General features: G+C 46.5%; 1 protein-coding gene across 3 annotated transcripts in view; it reads left to right on the top strand.

The window, feature by feature from the left end:
* The window catches only part of TMEM132C (transmembrane protein 132C), a 193,694-nt gene that overhangs the window by 160,862 nt on the left and 7,283 nt on the right, over window positions 1–25,549 (top strand). For all 3 annotated transcript variants that reach the window (XM_069031098.1, XM_069031099.1, XM_069031097.1), the window contains 4 exons: window positions 2,305–2,448; window positions 18,957–19,162; window positions 19,601–19,874; window positions 20,530–20,721. In XM_069031098.1, the coding sequence (XP_068887199.1) occupies window positions 2,305–2,448; window positions 18,957–19,162; window positions 19,601–19,874; window positions 20,530–20,721 (816 nt within the window). The remainder of the gene's footprint in view (window positions 1–2,304; window positions 2,449–18,956; window positions 19,163–19,600; window positions 19,875–20,529; window positions 20,722–25,549) is intronic.

Below are 25,549 nucleotides of genomic sequence, written 5' to 3'. Positions count from 1 at the left end.
AATGCTTTTCTGAGAGCAGCTTTTCCTGTTGAATCTTGTCTGTCCATTATTTATCAGATTCGTTGTTCCTGCAGAAAAAAATGCCTTGCATTGAATTGAATCCTTCTCCTTTTCTTACACCCAAATCAGTTCTGAATTTCAGTCCTGTCCTCTGGTGCTGTGGTGGGGCTGAGAGCTTTGCTGCAGCCACAGGGCTGAGGGTGCCCTTGCTCCAGCCTGGGCATCTCCCAGGGCAGGAGAAGCTTTGGCACCTTGTCCTGGTGCCCCTCAGGGCTGGGGAATCAGGAGCACGGGCTGCTCCTGCTGCCCAGAGCCTCCTGCTCCTGTCTGCTGGGCTTCCCACTTCCCTCTGCCTTCTTCATCTCCGCTTCACGTGGAGGCACTGATTGCTCAGCTCTGCAGGCGCGGGCAAAGCTGGGCCCAGGGCAGCTGCAGGGACTCCCAGGCTGCTCACTGTGAGTTAAACCTGGAGGATGGATTTACTCTGCTGCTCGTGGCACCAAAGTTTCACCTCACTGCACAAGCAGGTCTTTGTGTTCATCTTCTTGGCAGTGGTGCAAGGCTTGTTTCTTCTTTGCTTTATGTGCATATGACTTTCTGATTTCTCATGAACTTCATAAATTAACATTAAGTGCAAACATGGGTAAATCCCCAGGCCACAGAGTGTGTTTTATGTCTGAAACCCCTTTATCTTTATGGTATTTCTCATGCTCTGAACCTGTCCCTTTAAGTCACATTTCTGTATCAGTAATGCATATCCATTGCTAAAGAAAAGATGGATCTGAGTAAAACAATTTCAAAGCACAGCTGAGATGGCCTGAAAAGATTCCCTGGCATTTCCACAAACTCCCTTGCTGCTCCTTTGCCCTGGAGTCCTTAGTTCTCAGTGTCTAACTCAGAGGCACAAAAATAAGGAATTGAGGCAAAGATCAATTTTAAAGGACATGCAACACTTGCAGTAGCCAAATGCACACTGGCAAATGTGTTTAGCTTGGGTTTGGTGAACCCTTGTGGGTTATTCAGGTGCTTTAGTTTGCAGACAGGAGAGCAGTGGGGTTTGGTACTGAGGGTTTTTCCACACATCTGAGATCTGCTCCTTTGCATCCGTTTCTGGACTTACCAAAATGCCAGTACATGGGAATAAATACTTTTGCAATGAAATGGTCAAGTTTGGAGGACAGAAGTGAACTTGTAAAGCCCATTCACTGCAGTACTTCACTGAATGCTGGTACCCAGCAGAATGTGTATAGAGGTGGCTGGGGGTGGCCTCTGACTTTGAAAGTCAGGAGTTCCTGAGGCCTTGCATTTTCCAATTTAAAATGCTCTGATTTAATGTGTTGGGTTTATTCTCCTATATGCAATAGGAATGATTTAGGGTTCTTACGTTTCTAGAACAGTCAACGTTCCTTCCTAGCGTTTCCTTTCAAGTTTGATGGGATTTCTTATGAGAGCTGCAGGAGAACCTGAGAAATAACAAGTTGCCAGATGAAAAGAAAATCTGACCTAAATTTCAGACTCACTAAACTTGAATTGAAAACAGTATCAACAGTATCAGTGCTCCATTTTGCTGCTGTTGACATCAGTGGCTGCAGTCCTCATGACTTCAGTGCTGAGGAATTTGCTGAATATTTTATTCACTTTATATTGAAAGCTGAAAAGTTGGAGAAAACTTTGAAGTCTCTCCTACATGGTAATCTTGGGAATACAGTGATGCTGAAATAGTTCAGGAGTTCCAAGTGTTAGCCTGGTCCATGGTGCATTGAAAGGCTTTTATATGCCACAGCCTCAGTTTAGACTTCAAATTTCCTTGTTATTTTCCCTGCAGTTAATAGCATCACTAACTCCTTCTGGATTCCTTACATTGCTTCACTGGCCATATCAGAGGAAATTAAATAATCTTGAAACAGTTCCAGACACAAAGTTCACAGAGAGGCCCCGTCTTTGCAATGGGCTTAGACTCATAGAGCAACATTTTTACTTTGGAGGCCCTTTTATCCTTGTCCAAACATTGCCAGTCAAGTCTACGTTAATAAAAACTCTGAAGTCACATTTTGGAAGGTGAATATTGGGAATAACCCCACCTATCTCAAAAGCAGAAGATACCTGTGGTGTGTGCCTGACCTGAACTGAGCTGCACTCGTGGTGCTGGTTACCAGCATTCAGTACTGACTGTGTTTATTTAGCAGAGGAAATACACCTGGGGCTTCACTACCCTGTAGCAGCTTGCACCTAGCTGAAGATGAACTGAGATCTTTGGCTGCTGAGAACTCACCTGAACAGTGCTGTGCTTTGTTTTGGGTCCAGGACACGGAGATCCTGAACACGGCCATCCTGACGGGGAGGACGGTGGCAGTGCCCATCAAGGTGGTGTCCATCGAGGAGAACAGTGCTGTGACAGACATCTCCGAGGCCGTGGAGTGCAAATCCTCCAGGGAAGACGTCATTAAAGTAAGTTCATGCCACGGAGTGGCTTCTGAATTTTCATGTTTTATTTTCAAAAGGAAAAGAGCCTGGCAATAAAGACTGAATCAGCTCCTGCAAACTAATCATGCTTCTGTTGCAAAAGCATGAGGAGAGGGATTTTTAGGAGGAGTGAGGTGCAACTGTTCAGCCACCACACCGAGTTTAATTTCTATCCGTGTCCTAATTTTAAAGTGCCTCAGTAATTTCCCCTGGAGTCCTCTGTGCACAGATTCCATTCACTGTGAGAGCAGCTCTGCTGTTAGCACTGCTCCTCCAGCTGCTCCCCATCACCTTTCCAGCTGTGCCTCTCACCTCCACAGCTGCCTCAGCGGAGTGGGCTGGGTGAGCATCCCCCAGCAAGTGCAGGGCAAAGTCACCCTGCTCGAGCTCCCAGTCCCCTGAGAGCTGTTCTGAGTGGCACTGGCTGAGGGCAGCACAGCTCTTCCTGATGCAGTCACAGGCCTGAAGGGAATCCCAGCTGTGCAGGGAATCTGTGTGAATCCCAGGGCACTTCCCATGCAGGACTTGGATGGGGCATGGGTTTGGGGCAGGGGGATTTTAGCCTGTAGGTTCTTCTGAGCAGGGGTTCATTCCACATGGGATTTTACAGCATATGACACAGTGGGCTTTGTGATGCTGCTCCTTAAGGGTCTTTAGTGTGCTCTCCTCTCTCGTGGATGTGTAGTGTAGAAGTAGTGATGCCACAGCATCATCTGTCATGGTCAGCTCAGTTTGTGGGGTCATGGAAAGCAATAAACTCCTGGGAACTTGCAGGAGCCAACAGCTGGCCATGTAGGTGGGAAAAGTAGTCATATTTTGGGCTAAGGAAGCCATTGTAGAAGACTTTTACAGAAAACTTTCTGTTTTCAGAGGATCCCCCAAAGCCAACCCAAGTATCTCAGTTTTGGTGCAGTTTGATGCTTTATAGAGATTTTAATCTCTAAGAATTCCTGTTAATGTTTTTCCTAAGGCAGTCACGTAACTACAAATAGAAGTAAAAAACTGAAATTTAGTTTAGGATCATCCTGATTGTAACCTTATTGGACACCACTTCCCTGAGTAAGAAAAAATACAAGACAGCATTCACAAATAACAATTAAAAAAAAACAGAAAGGGACTACTGTGATTCCATCCCCGTAGGGATTTCTTCTTTCCAACAGTGAAAATTACCAAAATTAAGTTTCTCCACTCAGAGAAAGACTCAGGTTAGGGAAAAAGCCATGTGATACGTGATGCATCACCAGATGATGCATAGAAAATGACAGCACAATTATTTCTCAGATAAAAATCCTTCTGGAAAAATGGCTTCTGGGTTTTCTGGCTTTGGAGCATGTCGATCAAGAAGCAGTGAAATCCCCAAGCCTTACAAAAAAGGAGCGTGTTCTCGCAGTAGTTGCAGCACAGCCTGGACTGTTGCAGTTCTCCTGCAATCTGTTTGGAAGGAATGTTTTCCTGAAGCTCTGTGTCCTTTGATTAGCACTTGGGGCCCTGCTGTGCCCTGCTCTTGCTTTCTGCAGTGATAATTTATCTGCACCAGAAGGGTTCCTCAGAAGGGCGTTTGCACCGTCAGTGTCCGGTGATGCCGTGAAGATTTTTGCCTTTCCTTTTATACCCCTGTTATACCTTTTTACAACTTCTGTATTCTCAGTGCTTTTTGCCTACATTTTTGGACTTATTTGTTAAGTTAAGAGACTCAACATTTTAGAAGCTTCCTAGTTAGGGATCAGTGTGCCCCAGACCCCAAGGTCCTCTCCAGAACACATTCTGTAAACCAAGATAGAACCATCCAGGGGAAGGTTCCTTGGGGAGGGGGGCTCACTTGAGCCTCTCATTGGGGAATCTTTGATAGATCTGCTAATTAGTAAAACCTATAATGTTATACCCAATGTTGGGGAGGGGGAAACAGAGAGGAGAGATAGACTTGGCAGGGTGCATCTCGATGCACACGACCTGGACGTGTACACCTAAGGATCCTTAATTAATACCAAGGTAAAATCCCTTTTCCCCTTCTAACCATGTTTGACTCTTGCTTTTAAGACCAGGAAAAGGCATCACTGGGAGGGGCTTCCAGGAGCCCCCCTTGTCTGGGGCACTCGGAAGCAGAACAAGCACGGGAGGGTAACACAGCACAGGAGGGTAACACAGCACAGGAGGGTAACACAGAGCACAGGAGGGTAACACAGAGCACAGGAGGGTAACACAGCACAGGAGGGTAACACAGAGCACAGGAGGGTAACACAGAGCACAGGAGGGTAACACAGCACAGGAGGGTAACACAGCACAGGAGGGTAACACAGCACGGGAGGGTAACAGAGCACAGGAGGGTAACACAGAGCACAGGAGGTTAGCACAGCACAGGAGGGTAACACAGCACAGGAGGGTAACACAGCACAGGAGGTTAGCACAGCACAGGAGGGTAACACAGCACAGGAGGTTAGCACAGCACAGGAGGGTAACACAGAGCACAGGAGGGTAACACAGCACAGAAGGGTAACACAGCACAGGAGGATAACACACAGCACAGGAGGGTAACACACAGCACAGGAGGGTAACACACAGCACAGGAGGGTAACACAGAGCACAGGAGGGTAACACAGCACAGGAGGGTAACACAGAGCACAGGAGGGTAACACAGCACAGGAGGGTAACACAGCACAGGAGGGTAACACAGCACAGGAGGGTAACACAGAGCACAGGAGGGTAACACAGCACAGGAGGGTAACACAGAGCACAGGAGGGTAACACAGCACAGGAGGGTAACACAGAGCACAGGAGGGTAACACACAGCACAGGAGGGTAACACAGCACAGGAGGGTAACACACAGCACGGGAGGGTAACACAGCACGGGAGGGTAACACAGCACAGGAGGGTAACACAGCACAGGAGGGTAACACAGAGCACAGGAGGGTAACACAGCACAGGAGGGTAACACAGAGCACAGGAGGGTAACACACAGCACAGGAGGGTAACACAGCACAGGAGGGTAACACACAGCACAGGAGGGTAACACACAGCACAGGAGGGTAACACAGAGCACAGGAGGGTAACACAGCACAGGAGGGTAACACACAGCACAGGAGGGTAACACAGCACAGGAGGGTAACACAGAGCACAGGAGGGTAACACAGCACAGGAGGGTAACACAGCACAGGAGGGTAACACACAGCACAGGAGGGTAACACAGCACGGGAGGGTAACAGAGCACAGGAGGGTAACACAGAGCACAGGAGGGTAACACAGCACAGGAGGATAACACACAGCACAGGAGGATAACACACAGCACAGGAGGGTAACACAGAGCACAGGAGGGTAACACAGAGCACAGGAGGGTAACACAGCACAGGAGGGTAACACACAGCACAGGAGGGTAACACACAGCACAGGAGGGTAACACAGAGCACAGGAGGGTAACACAGCACAGGAGGGTAACACAGAGCACAGGAGGGTAACACAGAGCACAGGAGGGTAACACAGAGCACAGGAGGGTAACACAGCACAGGAGGGTAACACAGCACAGGAGGGTAACACACAGCACAGGAGGGTAACACAGAGCACAGGAGGGTAACACAGAGCACAGGAGGGTAACACAGCACAGGAGGGTAACACAGAGCACAGGAGGGTAACACAGCACAGGAGGGTAACACAGCACAGGAGGGTAACACACAGCACAGGAGGGTAACACAGCACGGGAGGGTAACAGAGCACAGGAGGGTAACACAGAGCACAGGAGGGTAACACAGCACAGGAGGGTAACACACAGCACAGGAGGATAACACACAGCACAGGAGGGTAACACAGAGCACAGGAGGGTAACACAGAGCACAGGAGGGTAACACAGAGCACAGGAGGGTAACACAGCACAGGAGGATAACACACAGCACAGGAGGATAACACACAGCACAGGAGGGTAACACAGAGCACAGGAGGGTAACACAGAGCACAGGAGGGTAACACAGCACAGGAGGGTAACACAGCACAGGAGGATAACACAGAGCACAGGAGGGTAACACACAGCACAGGAGGGTAACACACAGCACAGGAGGTTAGCACAGCACGGGAGGGTAACACAGAGCACAGGAGGGTAACACAGAGCACAGGAGGGTAACACACAGCACTTGTTGGAATCTGCTAGGCACATTCCTCAGGTGCAATTTCTTTCTCCTCAGAACTGGTTGGGAGTTGCTCAGATGGCGAGGGGAGCTGTCTCCTGTGCATTTGGAAATACATGCAGGGCCTCTGGAGGGATGTGGCTGTGACATGAGTGCTAACTGCTGTAAAACATGCAGCTGGCTGAAAAACACAGCTCAATTAAATGCTTGGAACAAAAAGGTTTTCTCATCTCATCATAAAGGAAAAAAAAGGCTTTTAAAGGTTTCTTTTTTCCATCTAGAATGTTCTTGTTTCCAGGAAATTTCTTTCTTTACATGAGGAAGTGGTTTGGGGTTCAAGGCAAATTGACATCTTCAATTGGTTCAGATGTTGAAAAGCACTCAGAAAGCTTCAAATGAGCACAGAGGCCTTTCATCCTTAATTCATTTTGAAATTCCCCATCAAGCTTTTATGTTCAGTTCTTTAGAAATAGCATCTTCCTCTGTGAAATCCTGGTGTAGAGACCTTGGTGGGAGTAACCTTTCTGCTTAAAAATAAAATCCCATCATCAAAAATTATGTCTTTTGGGCAAAGCCCATGGTACGAGGGCTGTGTGCATGAGTTTATAGTTCTTTTAAAGCCATGTAGATTACTTTAAACCACAAATTTAGGAGGAAAAAAAGGAGTTACTGATGAGAGCTATTTAATACTTACTTGTATTATCATCTAGAGGTTCAGGCAGATACTTTTGTTTGCTTTTAATTGTGTGGAATTTCTGGTAGCTTTGGATTCAGGCAAACCTGACAGAGGGAGGCCAGAAGCTGAAGATGCTCAGTGCCTGTCAGCACTTGGTCTGTAATATTTAGTTACTGAATGAACGTCCCTTTGTACAGTTCATGTAAAGAGCTTAGAGGTGATGCTTCTGCTCAGCAATTGGCCATCAGCTCAAAGCTTATTTGTATTCATTTTTACTTCAGTTGGGCTGCAGTTACACTGCCCTCAGTAAGAGAACCCCTGAAAATCTGAAATAAGGATCTGTCTGGATCTATCAAATAGCAGGTAGCAGTTTCCCAGTGATAGTCATGGTCCCAAGGCAGCTCAGTGCACAGTTTGTGTCCTGTCTGAATGTGCTGACTGCCACTTTTTTTACTGTCTCATAGTTCCCAGTCTTTACTTCCAAATTTACAGCTGATTTCATGAACTTTAAATGCCTTTGAGTGCTCCAGACCTTCACACAGTGGTCCAACCTTTTAAAAGTGGACAGAAAATTTATTATGGCACTAAAAAGGAAGCAAAAGCCAAATTTTATTTCGCTAAGCTGGAATTTACCAATAGAATCCATATATCTGGATCCATTAATGGTAATTGCAGTTGCATGCATAGGCTCCTTTCCATCTGCTGGGAATTCAAGTGGAAATTCAGTAGGTTCAGGAGCCTTGCAGTGCCTTGCAGTGACATTTCCAGTCTGAGCACTCTCAGTAGTGTTTATGAACTTGAGTTTGGGGTTTTCCATGAAAACAACCTGGACTGAAGCATTTTCAGTGCTCTGTGTATTTCAGCAGCTGCTGTAAACATTTCAGATCTGTATTTCATCATTCCTGAACCAACTTTTACCCTGATGCTACATGAGGGGATGTTGTACACCTTACTGTGTTCTTATTGTAGTGCTGGTGTTTATAGTTGGTAAATTAAAAGTTGGAGGCTAATCTCAGTGTGGTAGCCTTGAACTGTGCTCTGCAGACCTCCTTTATTGGTTCTGCTCATTTTTAGGGGCATTAATAGCTTTGAGGTGTATTCAGATCACATCATGGGTTCAGATTACACTGGACCCCCCGTGCAGCTGCTGGGGATGTCAGTGGGAGCAGAAACACAGATCTGGCCTTCAGGATGTCCCTCAGTGGCTGCTAGTGAGCACTGGGCTCTGCTGCCCTTGGGAATCAGGACTAGAGGATGACATTAACAGCAGGTAAGGCCACTGCAGGAGTGTCAGGAGTTTCTGCTGGGAGCTGAAATCCAGGACAGTGTCACAACTGTCCCTGTCTTGGTGCAGCAGCTTCAATCAAAATCCCAAATCAAAGCAACAGAGGAGTTGGGGGCTGAAAATCTGGCTAGAGGGTTTCATGGTTGGACTCTGCCTTAATAGCTGGAAAAGTCTGGAACTGCTGCTGGTATCAACACTCTGAGAGCAATAGTGGGGGCAGTCACAGACACCTGCCAAGGTTACTGATCTTGTTTAGAGCCCCAATCTGGCCATAATTTACACACACGAATAACTTTACTGTGGGTACTGCTGCCATCAGGGGACAGGCTTGTATGAAACAGTCATGGAGGATTCATAAATACTTGGGATATTTTGGCATTTGTAGTGGAAGCAGTTTATGAAATGCAGTTAATGATCACTGAGGAGACTCGAGCTCCTCTTGAGGTGTCTGCTGTCCATTTGTGTGTCTGCTCAGATTAAAGGTCAGCCTGGATGCTGGGTAAGGCACGATGCAGGAACACCTCAGTTTGCCAAGGAGGAACCTGGCAGATGGACTTGTTTGCAAGAGATAAATAAATAATTGTGTACTAATTGTAGTCATTTATTTTCTAAGTTTTCTATCTGGAACCATATCACAATACCTGATCTGCTGAGGAGAAGTCATCAGCACTTCATTATTTGGATGATGCTTTGCTATTGTCTTAATATACCCAGTCTTACACAGATAACTATGCTTGAACCTCTTCAGCTGTTTATTTTGCTACAAACAAATTTCACTGCTCTTCCTTGCTTTCCAGTATTTGCAAAACTTGCAGTGTGTTTTACAGCTAAAGGCAGAAGAACTGTTTGCACTCTGATAGGCAAAGGAACCACTAGGCAGTGGCAACCATGGGTATTTTTATTAAAAGATGAGTTCTGCATTTTTCTGCCAGTGGATTGAGTTGCTGAGCTACAGGCAGCATTTAAAGAATCAAACTCTTGAGCCTCAATCCTGCACTCATTATAGCTGACCCTGAAATTTTAATGGTATGGGGACAGTGCCTCAGGCTCGTTAATATTTCATCATAGTGCCATGGCTATTCCAGGAAAAGAAAAGTCGAAACAAAAAGAAGATCTATGGATTTCCTTTCATCATGTTGTGCAGGGACCAAGTAGAAAGATGCTCTGACTGGAACCAGTGGTTGTGTGCTGGGGGAAGGGGATCCCTTGCCCTCTGAGGGCAGGGGCAGTCCTGGAGCAGTGCAGTGCTGATGAGTGTGGGGATTCTCAAGATGGTTAAGGAAAGGTCTAAATAAATATCTGCTGTGTTGCTCTCCATGGGGCTAGTTCAGGATTTGGTCCTTTATTATTGAAATTAAAGTGTTCCATCATGAGCATTACAGAGAATCAGTGCTTCGTGTCCCCAGCATGGCTTGGAGATAATTGGGTTTGGTTCAGTGAAACTTTAGAACAGATATTGCCAAAATATAAAAATGAGGGATCTCATGAGTGGCTGTCAGAGGAAAGCTAAATCTGCTTGAAACAGAGCTTCCCATGGGATCCAAGGGTTTGTTCCCTGTGCTGCCCTACCAGCAGCACCTGGAGGCAGTGGTGTGGGGGGTGGGATGCAGGTGGGGATTCCAAGGGGAAGTTCCAGGAGATTTTGTTCTATTGGAAGCTCTGGCCTGTCATGGACACGTTGTGTTTCCCCTCATCCCTCTGAGCCCCTGCTGCCCACGGAGTGCCCAGCCTGGCACTGCAGTTCTGCACCTCAGCAGACACTCATATTTTTCACATGGGACTTTATTGCAAAGACTTCAAGCCTCAGAGGATTTAGGGCTTCCCATTATGTTTTTAGTGCAGGTTATAGGGGAAAATAAAAACGAGGGGCTGGCTGGAAAGAACTGGTGGTTCCTGTCAGCTGCTGGGATCGAGGAAGAACACTGGCTTCCATTGAAAAGCTCCTACAGTGCATATAATGCAATTAATTTACTGCTTATTTTTTACTTAGTTCAAATAAAACTCTGGAGTTTGTTAGGTGGGTGCAAGTGCTGTAGAGCTGAGCCTGCTGAATATTGAGCAGGTGGATAAACTTCTCATTTAAACAGGTCTCGTTGCTAACTCAACCCTGCAAAACAAAGGGAGAAATGGAAAGTCACACCAGGTGGGGTTTCCAGGAATCCAGTGTGGTCTGATGACAGACAGGCCATATTCTGTGCAGTCACTTCGACTCAGTGCTCTCCTCTGTGGTTTTCTGTCAGTCCTGCAGGGCTCAGGGTCCATCCAAACCAGCAGCTCCTGCTCAGGGAGGGGCGATGCCTCTTGCAGGTACTTCACCCCACACAGCCACACCTGGAGCAGTGCTCTCATTTAGGAAATGAAGCACTTGGGTGACTTTCTGGAAGGAATGTAAAAGTGGGGCCATTCCTCATAAAGTCCCTGTGTGCTCATGGTCAGGCTTGGTTGGCTCCAGGTGAGGATGTGCAAGCTCAGCCCATGTGCCACAGCCCAGCCACGCTGCTGGGGCCCTGAGCAAGGGCTCTGCCCGGGGCTGCAGGGACACACAGCAGGTGTGGGCTCTCTGGCACATCCCTGCGTGGTGCCTGTACCCCGAGGGCCACTACCAGCCTCCTGCCCAGGAGGGTTTGTGGTTTATGTTCGGCAGCTGCAAATGCAATTCCCACTGACCACACCCCAAAATAGCCTGAAAGCCCTCAAAAGCAGCAGCTGCATCTCTCTGTGAGCCCAAAGCCAGCAGCCTGTTTCTCTGGTGGCTCCTCTTTCCCCTTCTGATGCTGTGTGAACAGAGTCGTTGGTGTGAAACTGAACAGCTTTAAAAACAGGGAAGAAAGTCACAGCATGGAAAAGCCATTGTTTTGCTGCTCTGAAGCCCCTGTGACTTTGAAGGATTTCCTTCTGGCAAATCTGTTCTATTCTGAACAGAACACCAAATAGAAAGTCCACCTCCTTGCCCTCCTCCATATTTTCCATAGTCCTGTGATTTACTGGGATCAATACACATCAGCAGAACAGCAAAACTTCAGAGGAGCTTTATAAAAATGAGGCTTTACCACACGCTTCTGCCAGATGCCAACAGAGCAAGTAGGGCAGCAATAGGTGGAGCTTTCACAGGAGATGCTCTGTCACCAATGGTCACCACCACTCCCCCAGCAGCCAGCCCCTGTGGAAATTGAGGCTCAAAATTGGCATGGACTGAGATACATTCAGCAATAAAAGCTGTGAATACCTTGCCATCACATAGTAGGCAAAAATTCCAAGGGCAGCTGAAGAAACTTTTAAACCATATCCTCGCAGACTTGCCTCCCTGTTCTCTCGTGCCTTCACCCAGCTCCCTACCTGCACTGGGGGTGTTGGTCTGGAGAACCAGTACAGCCCAGTGAAAAGTCAGAGTAGCAGTAACAGTACCTCAGGTTCCACAGAAAGTGCTTCAAAATCACCTCCAAAGCTGCAAGATCAAGACTGGGAAAGTAAATGGGAGAGACACCACCAGTCTTGTTCCAGCTGCAGATGTGATGGGAAGAGGAGCAGTTTGCTCCAGGCCTGTCTGGGTAATGCAGTCAGAGGAGAGGATGGTTTGCTTCTACTTTGCTTTTCTGCCCCTGGTTGTAATTTACACATTGTGAATCTGTGTATTGTGTGATACACACTGAGTTAGGAAATGACGAGCCCTGTGATGTTCTCAAATGCACAACTACTGCCCAGATTGTGTAGATGGAATTAAAAGTCATTTCACCCTGGGATCCTGCTTTGCCAGGCCAGATACGTGGGGCTGTGCTGCATATATGGGCTGGCATATCCCCAGTGACAGGAGCCAAGCTCTCTGTTTGTCCCCATTTCCAGAAATTGCTTGACTGGAGAGTGCACAAAACAAGACAGATTTTGGGTTCTGTGATAATGTGAGCTGCAGAGAGCTCCTGTGGCTCAGCACAGCTACAGTTCAGCTCCAAAGCTGGTCGTTTGGGAGCAAATAGATGCCCTCCAGTCTCAGCTGGCATTTTGTGCCCCTTGTACTCTCTCAGTTCTGTCGTAGTGAATGATATTCAGTGAGTTAAATGTACTGCTGCTGCTCTGCAAAGCTGCTGCTGAAATCTTTGTAATGAGATTAGGTAATGTACAGCCTTTGCCTAAGAAAAGCTCTCTAGCTTTGGGGGGTTTCCGCTTAGTTTTGCTAATCTGGCTGCTGATACTGAAAATGCAGACCCTGCTCAGCAGAGAGAGCCCAAATTGCGTCCAAACCATGTCCCTGATTTTACAGAGTTCTGCTCTTCAGTGCTCGGGGCTCCATCCCTGTGCTGTTCATGTGGATTGCTGGGAACCCTGCCTGAGGACTGGCCACGGGGACTGAACCCACGTGTGTGATGTGGCAGCTGTTTGCCAGCATAAAGCACCACTGGCACACAAGCCCTGTTACCCGCTGAGAGCTGCAGGTAGCTCATTCTGAGGGAGGCAGCACGAGGCTTGAGTCAGTTAATAAAGTTAATACTGCCCTGCTCCCTGGGCCCAGAATGGGAATCGTTGTTCCTCAACTATTTCAAGAAACATGTTCATTCTTTTGGTGGCTCATAGGTAAAAAAACCTCTCGGGGTTATTCTTGGACGAAATGGGATGAAATCAAGCCTTTCCTGTAGGAAGATGACAGTTTTGCCATTTTTCCCAGTCTGCAGAGCTGTGTTTACCTTTGTGCTGGGAGGCAGCTCCTGGCTGCACTTGCTGGGCCACTGAGTTTCAGCAGCATCAGGGGAGCCAGGGGTGGCTCTGGCAGGTCAGGTCACTGCAGCAATTAGCAGCTCCTGGAATGGAGGTTTCCATTCTAAAGGCTGCCCTAGCAGTGTCACAAAGCTGTAAATAGCATTGAAGAGCTCAGGTCTGAAGCTTTAACTTTTATCAGACTTAAACAGTTTAATTTGAAAAAATGAATACTATGGGCCTTGAGACAGCTTCCATTTTCCACTAGGTTACTGATTACTCGGGATTATGCAGCCAGGCATTGAAATCCTTCTTATGAAGCCTAATGTTCGTGTAGCAGAGGATTTGCTTTGTGTATAAGACCATAGTGTTTAATTGGAATCAAGGCTAGAGATACATGGAGTCTCTCTTTCAAAACCTGTAGAATTTAATAGAGGATAATTCCCTTTCTACAGAGGATGTTGTTAAAAAGAAATCTTAGGAGAGATTCTATAGCAAGGACACGAATATTACAGAATTCTAAAGAATTATCCAAAAAGCTTGTGGAATGATTATCACAGTCTAATATTTCCTATAAATTACATGTTGGTCTGTGGTGAGTAGGTCATCCTGGTGCTCTGTGTTCCGTAATGGAATGAATTGCTGCTCCCAAAGCTTGACCTCCATGAGCCCCAAGTGCCTTCCTGGCGTGTCAGAGTGATGACACTGAGCTAAACACAAAGAGTCTCATGTATGAAAAGTGCTGAACACCACTATTCTTTACTGATTATCCTGTAATTTTTTTTTCCACTGAAATTGAGACTCCTTTAAGAGACACTGGAAAAAGCTCTCTGCTCATAGAAGTGCTGTCATAAATATTTAAACATTTATGTAACCTTTGAATATTTTAGCAACATTTACATGCGTACAGCAGAACTGGGTAAATGGTTTTACACACAAAAACACAAGGTTCTGAACCTGATGAGTGCAAACAGGACACCCACTGTTACCATGTCTCCTCATTCCTAAGGCCACCCAGACTGCTCCCTAGAAAACAGACTGATGCCTCATGGTTTTTCAGTCTCCATAAACCTGACAGGATTGCTGCATCAAAACCTTCTCTCTTTGTCCTTCTGAACTGCCCTTCAGAGACTGGGCTGGTATCTCCAGAGGTGCAAACCACGGGAGAATAAACGAGCTTGGACTACAGTAGACTCACAGAGGCAACCATTCATGTATTTTTAGGTCTTACAGTTGTCATTCTTTCCACCCCTGTGTACAACAGACACAAACCAGAACAGACAGTGCTCCGAGTTCACCATCTTTTGAAAGGCAGCCTTAGCTTGTATTTGACATGAAATTTGTCTTTTTAAAACTACCTGCCTCCCCCAGTAATTGAAGGAAGATTTCTCAGGAACCTGTAGTGGAACTGAACCCAGCAAACCCAATATTCTGCAGAGGTGCCAACAGCCCCTTTCTGGCTGTGGTGTCCGAGGTGTCCTTGTCACATCCTTTCTGGTGACCCCGAGCAGCTCGTGCTCCCTTCTTGCAGTTCTGCAGTACAGGGGCCATGGTGGGATCAAACCCTTCATCTGAAAGGAGGAAGTGAAGGAAGACCCAGAGGTTCTGCATTTGAGTGGCATCAGTACCAGGAATATCCTTAAAATCTCCTGGAGCCCATCTGTTGAGGGCCAGGTGGAGAGGGAGGTTCACTCCCCAGAGTGCCACAGGTAGTGGCTCAGGAGTGACTCTCTCTTCATTTCCAGGCCGCAGTTTTCTCTGTCAGCTCAATAAAGTGTGATTTGTTGCAGAGAGAATCTGTCCAAGTCATCTGGAAAGGCAATGGCCTTTGTTACAAGGGGGCACAAAAATGTAATGCCAGGAAAAAGACAGAGAAGAAGCCTCTGGGGAATTGTGCTTAGCCCTGTCTTTTGCTGTCTGCTTCTTTATTTTAGTTTTAATCTGGAGAAAGAAGTTAGGAAAATAGAAAAAAAGGAAAAGTAGCTGAATGCAGCTTAATAATGAAAGAAACTGCTGAAATAGCATCAGAGAGCTCTTTAAAATGCAAAACTTCTTGCTGATCTGCTAAGCAGAAAAGAAAAAACCCAATCACTTAAAGGTGGTGGCTAAGCAGGCTTTCCCTTCATCATTGCTCACTTCTTCTGATGCCAGAGATGAAAAGCACTTTCAGAGGGAAGATGTTTTCATAGTAAAAGCATAAATACTACAGGAGATGAGAGACACATCACTGCTCACAGAGTCTCCAGCTTCTGTTAGAAACTCCTTGACCTGGAGTGGGCAGGACCCACAGCTGAGAGATTGTCCATGCACTGTTCCCTGACCTGCCAGAAGCCTGGAGGAAAACAGAAAAGCACTTTTATCTATCAAAAACCCTTAAACAAATATATCTTTTTAATTAAAAAAAAAAAAAGAGATTTTGAGTTCTCATGTGACCCATTTTCTTTAATCTGCCTTCTATCCTTCCTCCATGATTCCATGTGACATTGCCTTTGGTCATCCCTACCAGCCCTGTGTTTCCAGCTTGTTTTACCCCACAGAAGAACAGATCAAAGCAGTTTTGCCAAGCCTGCAGTGAGTAACTCCAGAACCAAGTTGTCTGGGGTGTTACTTCCACCTGAGTTAGTCTGGGCTGGGGCTCTGTTGTGGTGCCACACAACCTGTACCCTTTTTTTGGTGAGAGGTGTCTGCTCAGCAAATCAGACCCTGCCTGGGGCTTGCTGGTGTTGTAAATTGTAGCAGATCTGGATTTGTTCTCTGAGGCTGAGGAACCCTGTGTATTTATTTTTTAAGTGACACTGTGTGAGGGATGGGCAAGGAAAGCAAACCCACTTGCTCTCATTTTCTTCTGCTGTGGCTGAGCTTAGCTGAGGTGTGTTGCTTACAGAACCTGTAGATAAGGAATGGCTTTACCTGAACATTTCATGAGAGTGAATATCATTAACCCACAGAGAGCACACCCACCTGGTGATTAGATACAGAGCTGCTTTCTCCTGTGCAGCCCTAGTTGGGAAGTGTTGCCCTTCTCTGTCAGAAGTAATGGATGATGCTTCCAGAAGGGGTACCTGAAAAGAGTTAAAATGCATACAGAATTACAGGAACACCGTACAGCACGAGCTGTGCTCCTTTCCTCTGTGTGTGCTGCCTCCTTATCACAAGTACAGGAGCAGAGGAGAAGCATGTGTAGGGACATTAGCAGTGCTTGTTCGTGGGGAAGAGAATAATGTTTTTCGCAATGCAGCTCCTAAAGACCTGCCACTGTTGCTGATGCATGTCCAGCAATAAATATCAACCCAGAGCAGTTTGAAAGGCTTTGTGGTGGCTGCTCAGCCACCTCCTTAGGATGCTGGATGGACTTGTTTAGCCATTTGTTTGTGGCATACCCACAAAGGCTTATAGCAGCTTTCCAGATACAGATGGAGATTGGATCTCAGCCCAGAACCATTTTGGAATTGCAGTTTTGCTACTATTGTTCTTCTTCTTTCCCCAACAGTTAGATTTGTTCAGTTACTGACAACACAGAGCTTTAGGCAGTATAAAATCATACATCTAGAGCAGACCTGACCAGTCTGAAGCTGAGTGTGTTGTCAGAAATCTTGTATCAGCACGTGCAAGTGGTTTGCATGGTGCATAAATAAGCAACTTGCACAACTAAACCAGAACATTCACCTTGTCTTTGGGTTGAAATGGGTGGGATGGAGCCAGCTTCAGGACAGCAATGGCTGCTGCTCCAAGCAGAGTTCAATTAGATTTTGCTGACAAGCCTCCCAAACACTTCTGCTCAAAGGAAGATAAGGCTGAGAGCCAAGAGCTTTATCTGAAGCTGCTTTGTCGCATATTCCAGACATAGGGTGGGCATCAGCAGCTCAGATACAGGGGCTGAGTGTCCCTGAGACATTCCAGGGGCTGCTCACTGCTCTAGGCAGAAACACCTCCTGGTCAGGAGCTCAGGGCTGGGCCTCCTGACATGCAGCCCTTGCTTGCCTGCACTTGGAGTTGTTTAATGAGAAACATTTTCAGGATGATTCCTCTCCCAGGGTGAAGCTGATGCAGAGACACCATAGAAAGAAAAAGCAGCCCATCTAGGGGTGTGTTCTGCATAACTGCCTGCTATTTTATAGGATATTACACATATTATTGGGTTCCTCGTGACCTCTGCTGCACGGTACTTTCAGATTAAATCAAACAGTCATTCTGAAACAGCCTGGTGTGAACTAAACCTGTTTCTGTATTGCCATTCAAGTTAATAGATGGAAAATTAGGCCATGCCATTCGCAGTGCCAAAATGAAGACATTTCTGCCCCCTTCAGGCTTTTAAACCGGCCTCAGATGGTCTGAGGGAGAAGCCTGAAGAGAGGGATGGGTCAGGTATTGCAGCACATGGTAGTGCTTCAGTGACCAGAGCTGTCAGAGCATAACCCTCTGAGGGAATGAGGCAGAGACATGTTTGTATTACGTTCTCTGAAGTTTCTTTTTGCAATCTCATCATCAAATATTTTACCAGAATATGAGCAGTGCCTGAACCCGAGAGAGGATCCAAACGGGATGTGTGTGCCCAACTGGGAGCAGTTCAGCTCCTGCATCTGTGGTCACAGAGGACATCCATCTGTTGGATTAGTCTGGGGACATCAGCACTGCCAGTTGATAATCTTCATTTGAATAAAATGGTGTTGGGAATGGATAAAAGGGAGCAGATGATAATACAAATCTATGTTCAGGTGGGGAGATGCATTTCCACCATTACCCATGCTCGTTAGGGGTGATGAAATAGAATTCTGACAGGATGGGAGCAAGAGCAGGAGTTGGGATCTGCTGGGTTTGCTGTTAATTTCTGCAGACATACCAGCTCATTTAGTAATGTAACAGCTCCCATTGCTCACCACTTAATGTATGATTAATGTGCCACAGGATTTCCCCAGACATTTATGACACCTTTAGGAATAGAAATGACAATGACTTTATCACATGGAGTCACTTCATACTATCTGCATCTCTCTTAATGATTTATATATCCAGGAGTGATTTTATCACTAGTACTCAGTAACATAATAAATGAGAAAACTCAATGGTCTGTAAATTACAACACTGATTAAAGAAGTGATTACTGATATAACTCTTACACGACTATGATAATGCTTGCTTATATTTCAGGACAGCATTTACATATTAATGATAAATCTACTGTAGCGTTTAGAAATACTTTACAGCTTTAATCAAAACGTAAACATTTATAAACAGATAATGTTTATTGCAGGGGAAATGAGTAGACTTCTGTTACTCTTCAGTGGGTGAAATCTACTGCAGGGCCAGTGTTGAAAGCAGCATCGCCCCCTGATGAAGGTCATCCTCAGGGTAGAGCTTGGACTGGCTGCTTGCCCCTGTGGAGACCAGTTTGGGTTTGCTGGGTTCCTCTTGACCAAGCTGGGAAGGAGCTTTGCTCATTACAAATTCCCCAGCACTGCCATTGGTTTGTAGCTTGCTGCATCGCAGACGGAAAATCAACCGCAGGCTTCATAAATAGTATCCAGTCTTTAGGCATCTCCAGCATAATTGTGCCTCCTGAGCCAGGGAAGGATTTTGTGTTCAGCTGCTCCCATTGTACAAGGCCATCATTAACATGCAGAAAGAGAAGGGAGCCTTTTCTGTTTGTTTTGGGGTTGAGCCGCCAGGATTACGCTTGGAGCTTGTTTTGTCACAGTGATCACCTTTTCTCCTTCCCCTCTCTCTTGCCCCTCTCAGGTTTCTGACAGGTGTGACTATGTTTTTGTCAACGGCAAGGAGATGAAAGGCAAGGTGAACGCTCTTGTGAACTTCACGTACCAGTACCTGAGTGCTCCCCTGCAGATCACGGTGTGGGTGCCTCGCCTGCCCCTTCAGATCGACATTTCCGACACTGAACTGAGCCAGATCAAAGGCTGGCGAGTCCCTGTTGTTTCCAACAAAAGGTGGGTTTGAGTTGCTACATTTCTTGGGTGATTCGTAAAATGAGTGCTCCCAAAATGCAGCATCTTCCCCTGAGGAGCAGCAGCACTGGAATCTCCAGATTTGCACTGGGCATCTGCAGATACAATAAAGCTTTTAGAAGTTGTGGGACTTTTGCTCCTGGGCACGTGTCTGTCTTGGGCAACAGAGTACAGTGTGGAACTCTGGGAAGGTCCAGTGGCAGAGTTGCTGTTTGGAGATGGCAGCACAGATGGAAAAGAGGCACAGTCCAGTTGTGTGCTCCTCCATCATGTGAGGCAGCCATGGGTCATCCATGGTCCAAAAAACCAGAAGGGAGGGCTCTCTCCATTAAGGGGGCACTCTCCATTAGCACTCCAATGTTAATTTTCACTGATGTTCTTGAAAACATTTCTTTATGCTTCGTTCTCTGCTGCCAAAAGGCCCACCAGGGACAGCGACGACGAGGATGAGGATGAGCGCAGGGGCAGGGGCTGCACCCTGCAGTACCAGCACGCCATGGTCAGGGTGCTGACACAGTTCGTGGCTGAGGACTCCGGCCCCTGGGGGCAGCTGAGCTACCTGCTGGGCTCGGACTGGCAGTTCGACATCACAGACATGGTCAGGGACTTCATGAAGCTGGAGGATCCTCACGTTGCCAAGCTGCAGGAAGGCAGGATCCTGATCGGACGGGAAGTGGGAATGACCACGATGCAGGTACCTGCTCTGGGCAGGGATTCTGGGATGGTTCTGGGACTCCAGACGCTGCCATTCCCACAGAGAACCTCGGTGTGGGGTTAGAGATGGGAATCCTTACTAAAGCCAGTGTGGAAAGGGTTAATAGAGCTAATCTAGCCTGTGGGTATGAGGAAGGTGGAGGAGACAGCATGTGCATGAACTGGCTATCCGTAGTTCCCTAAAGAGAGCAGCATGGCCCTTAGTTACAGTAAAGGGAAGGATATTCTGCTGTCTTGGTGCTCCATCAGAAACAGAAAAAACAGAGTAACAAAGATTTCCAAGCCAAGAAGTGAAGGACAAATCCTAGGCTGCTAACCTCCCTCTGGAGTAGTTGGGAAGTTTAACGAGCTCATCCATACGGGAACACAGAGTAACGGGAGAAAATTTTAAATCCACTCTCGTGGTGACATGATGCAAATAACACAGCTGGGACAGGACAGCTCCCAGTCTTGGATGGTTCTCAGCCATAACCCCTCCACTCAGGTTTTCTGACCCTGCTGATGAGATCAGACTCCCTTTTCTGTGTGCTCTGCATTTCTGTGTGCAAAGCTTTGGAGGCAAGAAGGGACGACAACCTTAAGAAAGGTTTTAATAATTGATCAGCCTAAGTTGATTGTGTTGTGTTTCTCCAAAGGTTTTGTCTCCTCTGTCTGACTCCATCCTGGCAGAGAAGACAGTGACTGTGCTGGATGACAAAGTGACCATAACAGACCTGGGGGTGCAGCTGGTGTCTGGGCTCTCGCTCTTCCTGCAGCCGAGTGCAGCCACCAGCAGGGCCATTGTGGCTACAGCTGTTGCCCAAGAGCTGCTTCACACTCCTAAGCAGGTACTGTGCACTCTGGATTTACTGGGTTTGCCTTCTGGGATGGGGCAGGATTTCACCAGTGTGAAGTACAGATGATAATTCACAACAAGTTCAGAGTTTAGACTTTAGGTGTAGTCCGTGTCCATGTTCATTGCTTTTCCTTGCAGGTACTCTGGAGTTGCCTTGTCATTTCTTCCCTTCAAGTATGGACTTCATCTCCAGTAAAAGTTCTCACTACGCTCAAGTTGATGCTATTTACATTTTTAATACCCTTTCTTTAGCTAATGAACCCGTGTTGTTTTCACTGCATGGGCAGTCTTTGGACAGTGATCCTGGTTTGCTGTATGAGCACGCCCTTGTTTTTCGTGCTGGAGAGCACAGAGCTCTGTGTGTCACAGCTTAATATCTTGAAGCGCTGTAAAATAGAGGCAGAAGATGGCCAGATGCATTTCTTCTCCCTCCTGGAGCCATGACACACTGCCAGGCTCGTCTCTCCTTTTATTTTTCATACGGATTTTGGGGGTTTCCTCGTCCAGTTCATGTGCTGATCTTAAGCCAGCAAATTCTCATCTCTCTAAAGGGGGTCTTTCAAGCAGCTTGCCTCAGGTCACAACCTCTGTGGAAAAGAAGATTGGAGAACACCAGCAGATGAAGTCCAACAGTCACTCTGGCCCAGAGTACACCCAAGGGTCAGGAGCACTGGAACACGCTCGCTCAGTCAGTAGATTTGAAGATTGGGACTGGGGACCATGCAATTAAGTCTGTCCACAGCTACTCCTCCTGCAGAAACTGTTTTTCATCTCACATAGATAGGGAGAGATCTCAAGTCAAGTTTTATGGCCCATTTTCATGATTATTGCTACCTAATTTTCTGGAACATAAAAATAATTTCGTTTGTTTTATAACTTAGTGACAGGAAAATGTCTGAACTAGAAGGACATGGTGCCCATCTGTTCCATTTGTTGCATCCTGTAAACATAAGAATCTTATGTAATTAACCCATTTATACCCTTCTTCAGGGCTTAGAAACCACATCTGGCATGATGTCTTCAAAGACTGTGAAAACAAAAACTGAAGCATTTCTAACCCAATCCTGTCCTGCAGCAGCACTGAAAGAATCATGGCTTTGATTGCAGATAAAAGAGCTTGTGGCTCTGGAAAGGCTGCCCAGTCCCACTGTCAGCTTCTCAGATTTATAGATGGCCTGTCCTGAGTATGCAGAGATATTTATCAGCATTGGGTTGTGGCATATTCTGCTAGGGCATTCCAGTAGTGCCCATCGTGACACCTCCTGTTGTTTATGGCGTGGCAATATGATGTGACATGTCACTGTATGTCACTGCAGCTGGCAAGTTAGGAAGGAATACAAAAGAGTAAAAACGTGTAAACGTGGTTTGGGTTGAAATGATTTTTCCCAGCCTCCGTGTTCTGAAATGATTTCAGTGAAATATTTGGTTTAAGCTGCTGTTCCTCTGCGGGACAATTTCAGGTTCCTGGGAGTGGCACTTTTCTGAAGCAGAGGTGAGTGGGGATGTCAGGCCCTGGTTCTGAGCAGTGTTTTCTGCCCTGGGGCTGCTGGGCAGTGTGAGGGGCTGCTGGCCTGCTGGCCTTGTCCTGGACCTGTGGGTCACACCGTGGCATCTGTGCTCACTGAAGATACCCGCTGTAAAACAGGAGGCAAGAGACAATCAAGCACCTTTTTCTCAGTTACAGAAGTTGAAAATCTTCCTTATTTCTTCTCCAGACTCCCATTAGAAGGCAGTGGAAAACCTTCTCCAGCAGGCTCTGGAATGCCCAAGGTTGTCAGTAGTAGCCCCAGATCTGTGGGTTTTTCTCACTGCTCCTGCTCTCGGTGCCTCCTGTCCCAATTCCCTACAAGCACAGAGCAGCTCGTTCTGGTGGGTTCCCCCTCCAGGCTCTGCCTCTCCTCCCAGCTCCCCTCTGGAGCCTGCCCATTGCCTCTGCCTGTCTTCCAACACCTCCTCTTCTCCCCAAAAGAGGAATGCCCAGCCTGCTTCCCTATGGAAAGCTTTGCTGGGAGCATCACTCCTCCCTTGGGGCTTCTGTGAGGGCCAGTTCCTGCTGAAGCCTGTGAGTGTCTGGGTCCAGACTCTGCCTGCTCACTCTGAGCACAGCCCCTGCTTTCTGGGATGCTTTCCCTGTCCAGAGGCCTGAGCTCATTTCACTTTCTACCCTGTTGTAAGACACTTGGTTTTTTCTCCAGCCTAAGTCTCCCTCAGCCTGTAGACTGTTGAAAAGACTTCAGGGACTTTGCATCTCCATCACCAAAAACAAGACAGGAATAGATTTCACACTGGGAAATAAATGGAAGGAAACAGCGTAGGAGTGACCTATAGAGTCACAGACATCTCTTCCTTTCATTTGCAGTTTGAATGAAGGATATAACATTTAAGTCACTTTCCCTTAGAAAAATTAATGCAAATGTGGGAATGTTTGTGGCTAAATTTTGCAAGAAGTGACTCATGATTTGGAGTGCATCAGCTGAGATCCTGACTGAGCTGGAATTTTGAAGGCAAGTGCTGAGTGTTTTCTGAAAATCAAGCCCTTTTGAAAGAGGGTTTTTTCCAAGGAGACAGGCCAGGAGTAAGCATATACTTGAACATTGTGAGGACTTCATTATTTAAGTGTCTTTTCCTCTCAAGCAAGTTTATAAAAAGGCCCAAATAACTCATGCAAACCTTACTGATGCAACTGAAAAACAAAATTAAGACAGCTGAAGGTTTTGTTTTGCTCAGGAACAATTGGGTATGTGTCAGCATGGTCAGACAGAAAAAAAAAGTCGTGTTCTTGGTCAGCTGTTTTCCCTGGCTCCCCTTTAGCACCTCCAGCAGCCAAGCTGCAGCCCAGATGAGCAAATGTGCTTGGGGCACTGGGGCTGTGCTGGCCCAGCACCGTCCCCAGCACAGCCAGCAGTGCCTCTGTGGGTGCAGTGCAAGGCACAGAGCTCTGTACAGGTTGTGCTGGTGCAGGTCTTTCAGTAGCACAGGAACGAACTCAGAGTTTGTGCTGTGGCTTTCTTTCAGTGGCCATAGTGACTGGCTGATAATGACCACATCTTGTCTGCATGCACAGCACAAAGCAGCCAAAACACCTGAAAAGTTGGCAGTTTCTCCATAAATACAAAGCACTCTAAAGAAGATAAGCCTTTTTTTTTTTTTTTTTTTTTTTTTGGATGCCTTAAGATAGATGCCTCTATCTATAGCTGGGCAACTAATTACCTGCTGTGGCAGGGTGACCTTGAGGGATGCTGAGCCCATCTTATTTTTTAATCAATAGGGAGCTCATTGGCACTGAAAAGTGGATCAGTGATTTAGGTGCCTAAAAATAGATGCAGACTGACCAACTTCTAAGTACCAAAGATGAAGTATCTTCTCAAAATTTGGAAACTGTAGCTGTGAGTAATCTATTTTTAGTGGCCATCTGCTCAGGTAGGAAAGCTGTTCCATTTGGCTTGCTGACGGTTGTTAAATCAACACTGTCATCTTAAAGGCTTCTCCAAAACGTAAACAAAAGAAAACCTAGAGTGTTTTAGTGTCTTCTGATCTGAGTGAGCTTCAGGGAGTCTGAAAGCTCAGCTGGCTCTGCAGGGAAACTCGGAGTCATACCCAGGTTTTTTGTCACTGTATTGCATGGGGTCTAATGAACTGGAATGGGTCAGTGAAGAAAGAAGAAAAAAGGCCTTTAATAAACGGCTCTGTGCATTAATGTATAAACTGCAGACGTTTTCTCAGGGAAAAAGAGCAGTGTTGGAGCTTTCTAAAAGCCACGTTCTTGTGTTTCCAGGTGTAGGGCCTGTTGACATCAGTGACAAGATCCAGCCCTGAGGCTGGGGATGTCTGCTCTCACTCTGCTGGGAGGGGAGGGTGCCCAGCACCCTTGGTCAGGACAACAAGCCGGGGTCATTCCCATGTCCCTGCCTTTTGGATGGTCTGGTTTAGCTTGTGGCCTTCATGCAAACCAGTTCTGAGAATTCACTGACATCTCACGGTTAAGTAACAGATACCAGGAGTATTTTTATGGTGTGGATTCGTTACCCCATCCTGGCAGTTAATACACTGAAATTGTATTTATATCTTCTTTCAACTGACAGAGCAATGTAATGGCTCACGGGAATGACAAAGGAATTAAGCAGCACGGGAAAGGGAGAAGGGATGCATTGTTAGATAAGAATCTGAATTCTTCCCTTGCAACTACAAGCAAATTCCCACTGGAAAGGAATGTCACATTAGCAGATTGGACAGAAAGGAAAGAAAGAAATACACAGTGGGGGAATGCATGGTTTGAATTAAGATCTGAGTCTTGGCTGCCTTTCATTTCCACATCATAACGATCAAGCCCAATTTTTACTACACCAGCCACAGGCTTAAAAATAAATGCACATGTAATACTTTGATATTTCATGTGATAAAATTGCTGGGGAAATCCATTCCAGCATTCAAGTCCCCAGACAGAACAATCAGTGCTGGTCTAATAGAAGCTGCTGAGAACAGTGTTCCTTTGCCTTTATTTGAGGGAGGGATGTATTTGTTTTCTGCAGAGCCAACCATTTCTTTCCTCTGATGTCCTGCCTCGCTCCAGGACTCTTGCAGCTGACCCCAGCAATTGAGGGCTTATCCACAAATACTTTTATTTGTGCTATAGTGAATGAAGACCATTAAAAGGCCTCTTTATTCTGAGCATGGAAGAAAATCAAATATCCTGATCTTTGTTTCTAAGCAGCAGAATTCTCTAAAATGCAACCAGTTTATCCAAGAAGATTTATCAAATGGTATCTTTGGACTGGTAAGCCACAATGTAATTGAGGGCCAGAAAAGGTGGTGGAACTGCC

Source organism: Aphelocoma coerulescens, chromosome 15, assembly GCF_041296385.1.
Source record: "Aphelocoma coerulescens isolate FSJ_1873_10779 chromosome 15, UR_Acoe_1.0, whole genome shotgun sequence".
Taxonomy (NCBI): domain Eukaryota; kingdom Metazoa; phylum Chordata; class Aves; order Passeriformes; family Corvidae; genus Aphelocoma; species Aphelocoma coerulescens.
This window is presented reverse-complemented; position numbering and strand designations above follow the sequence as displayed.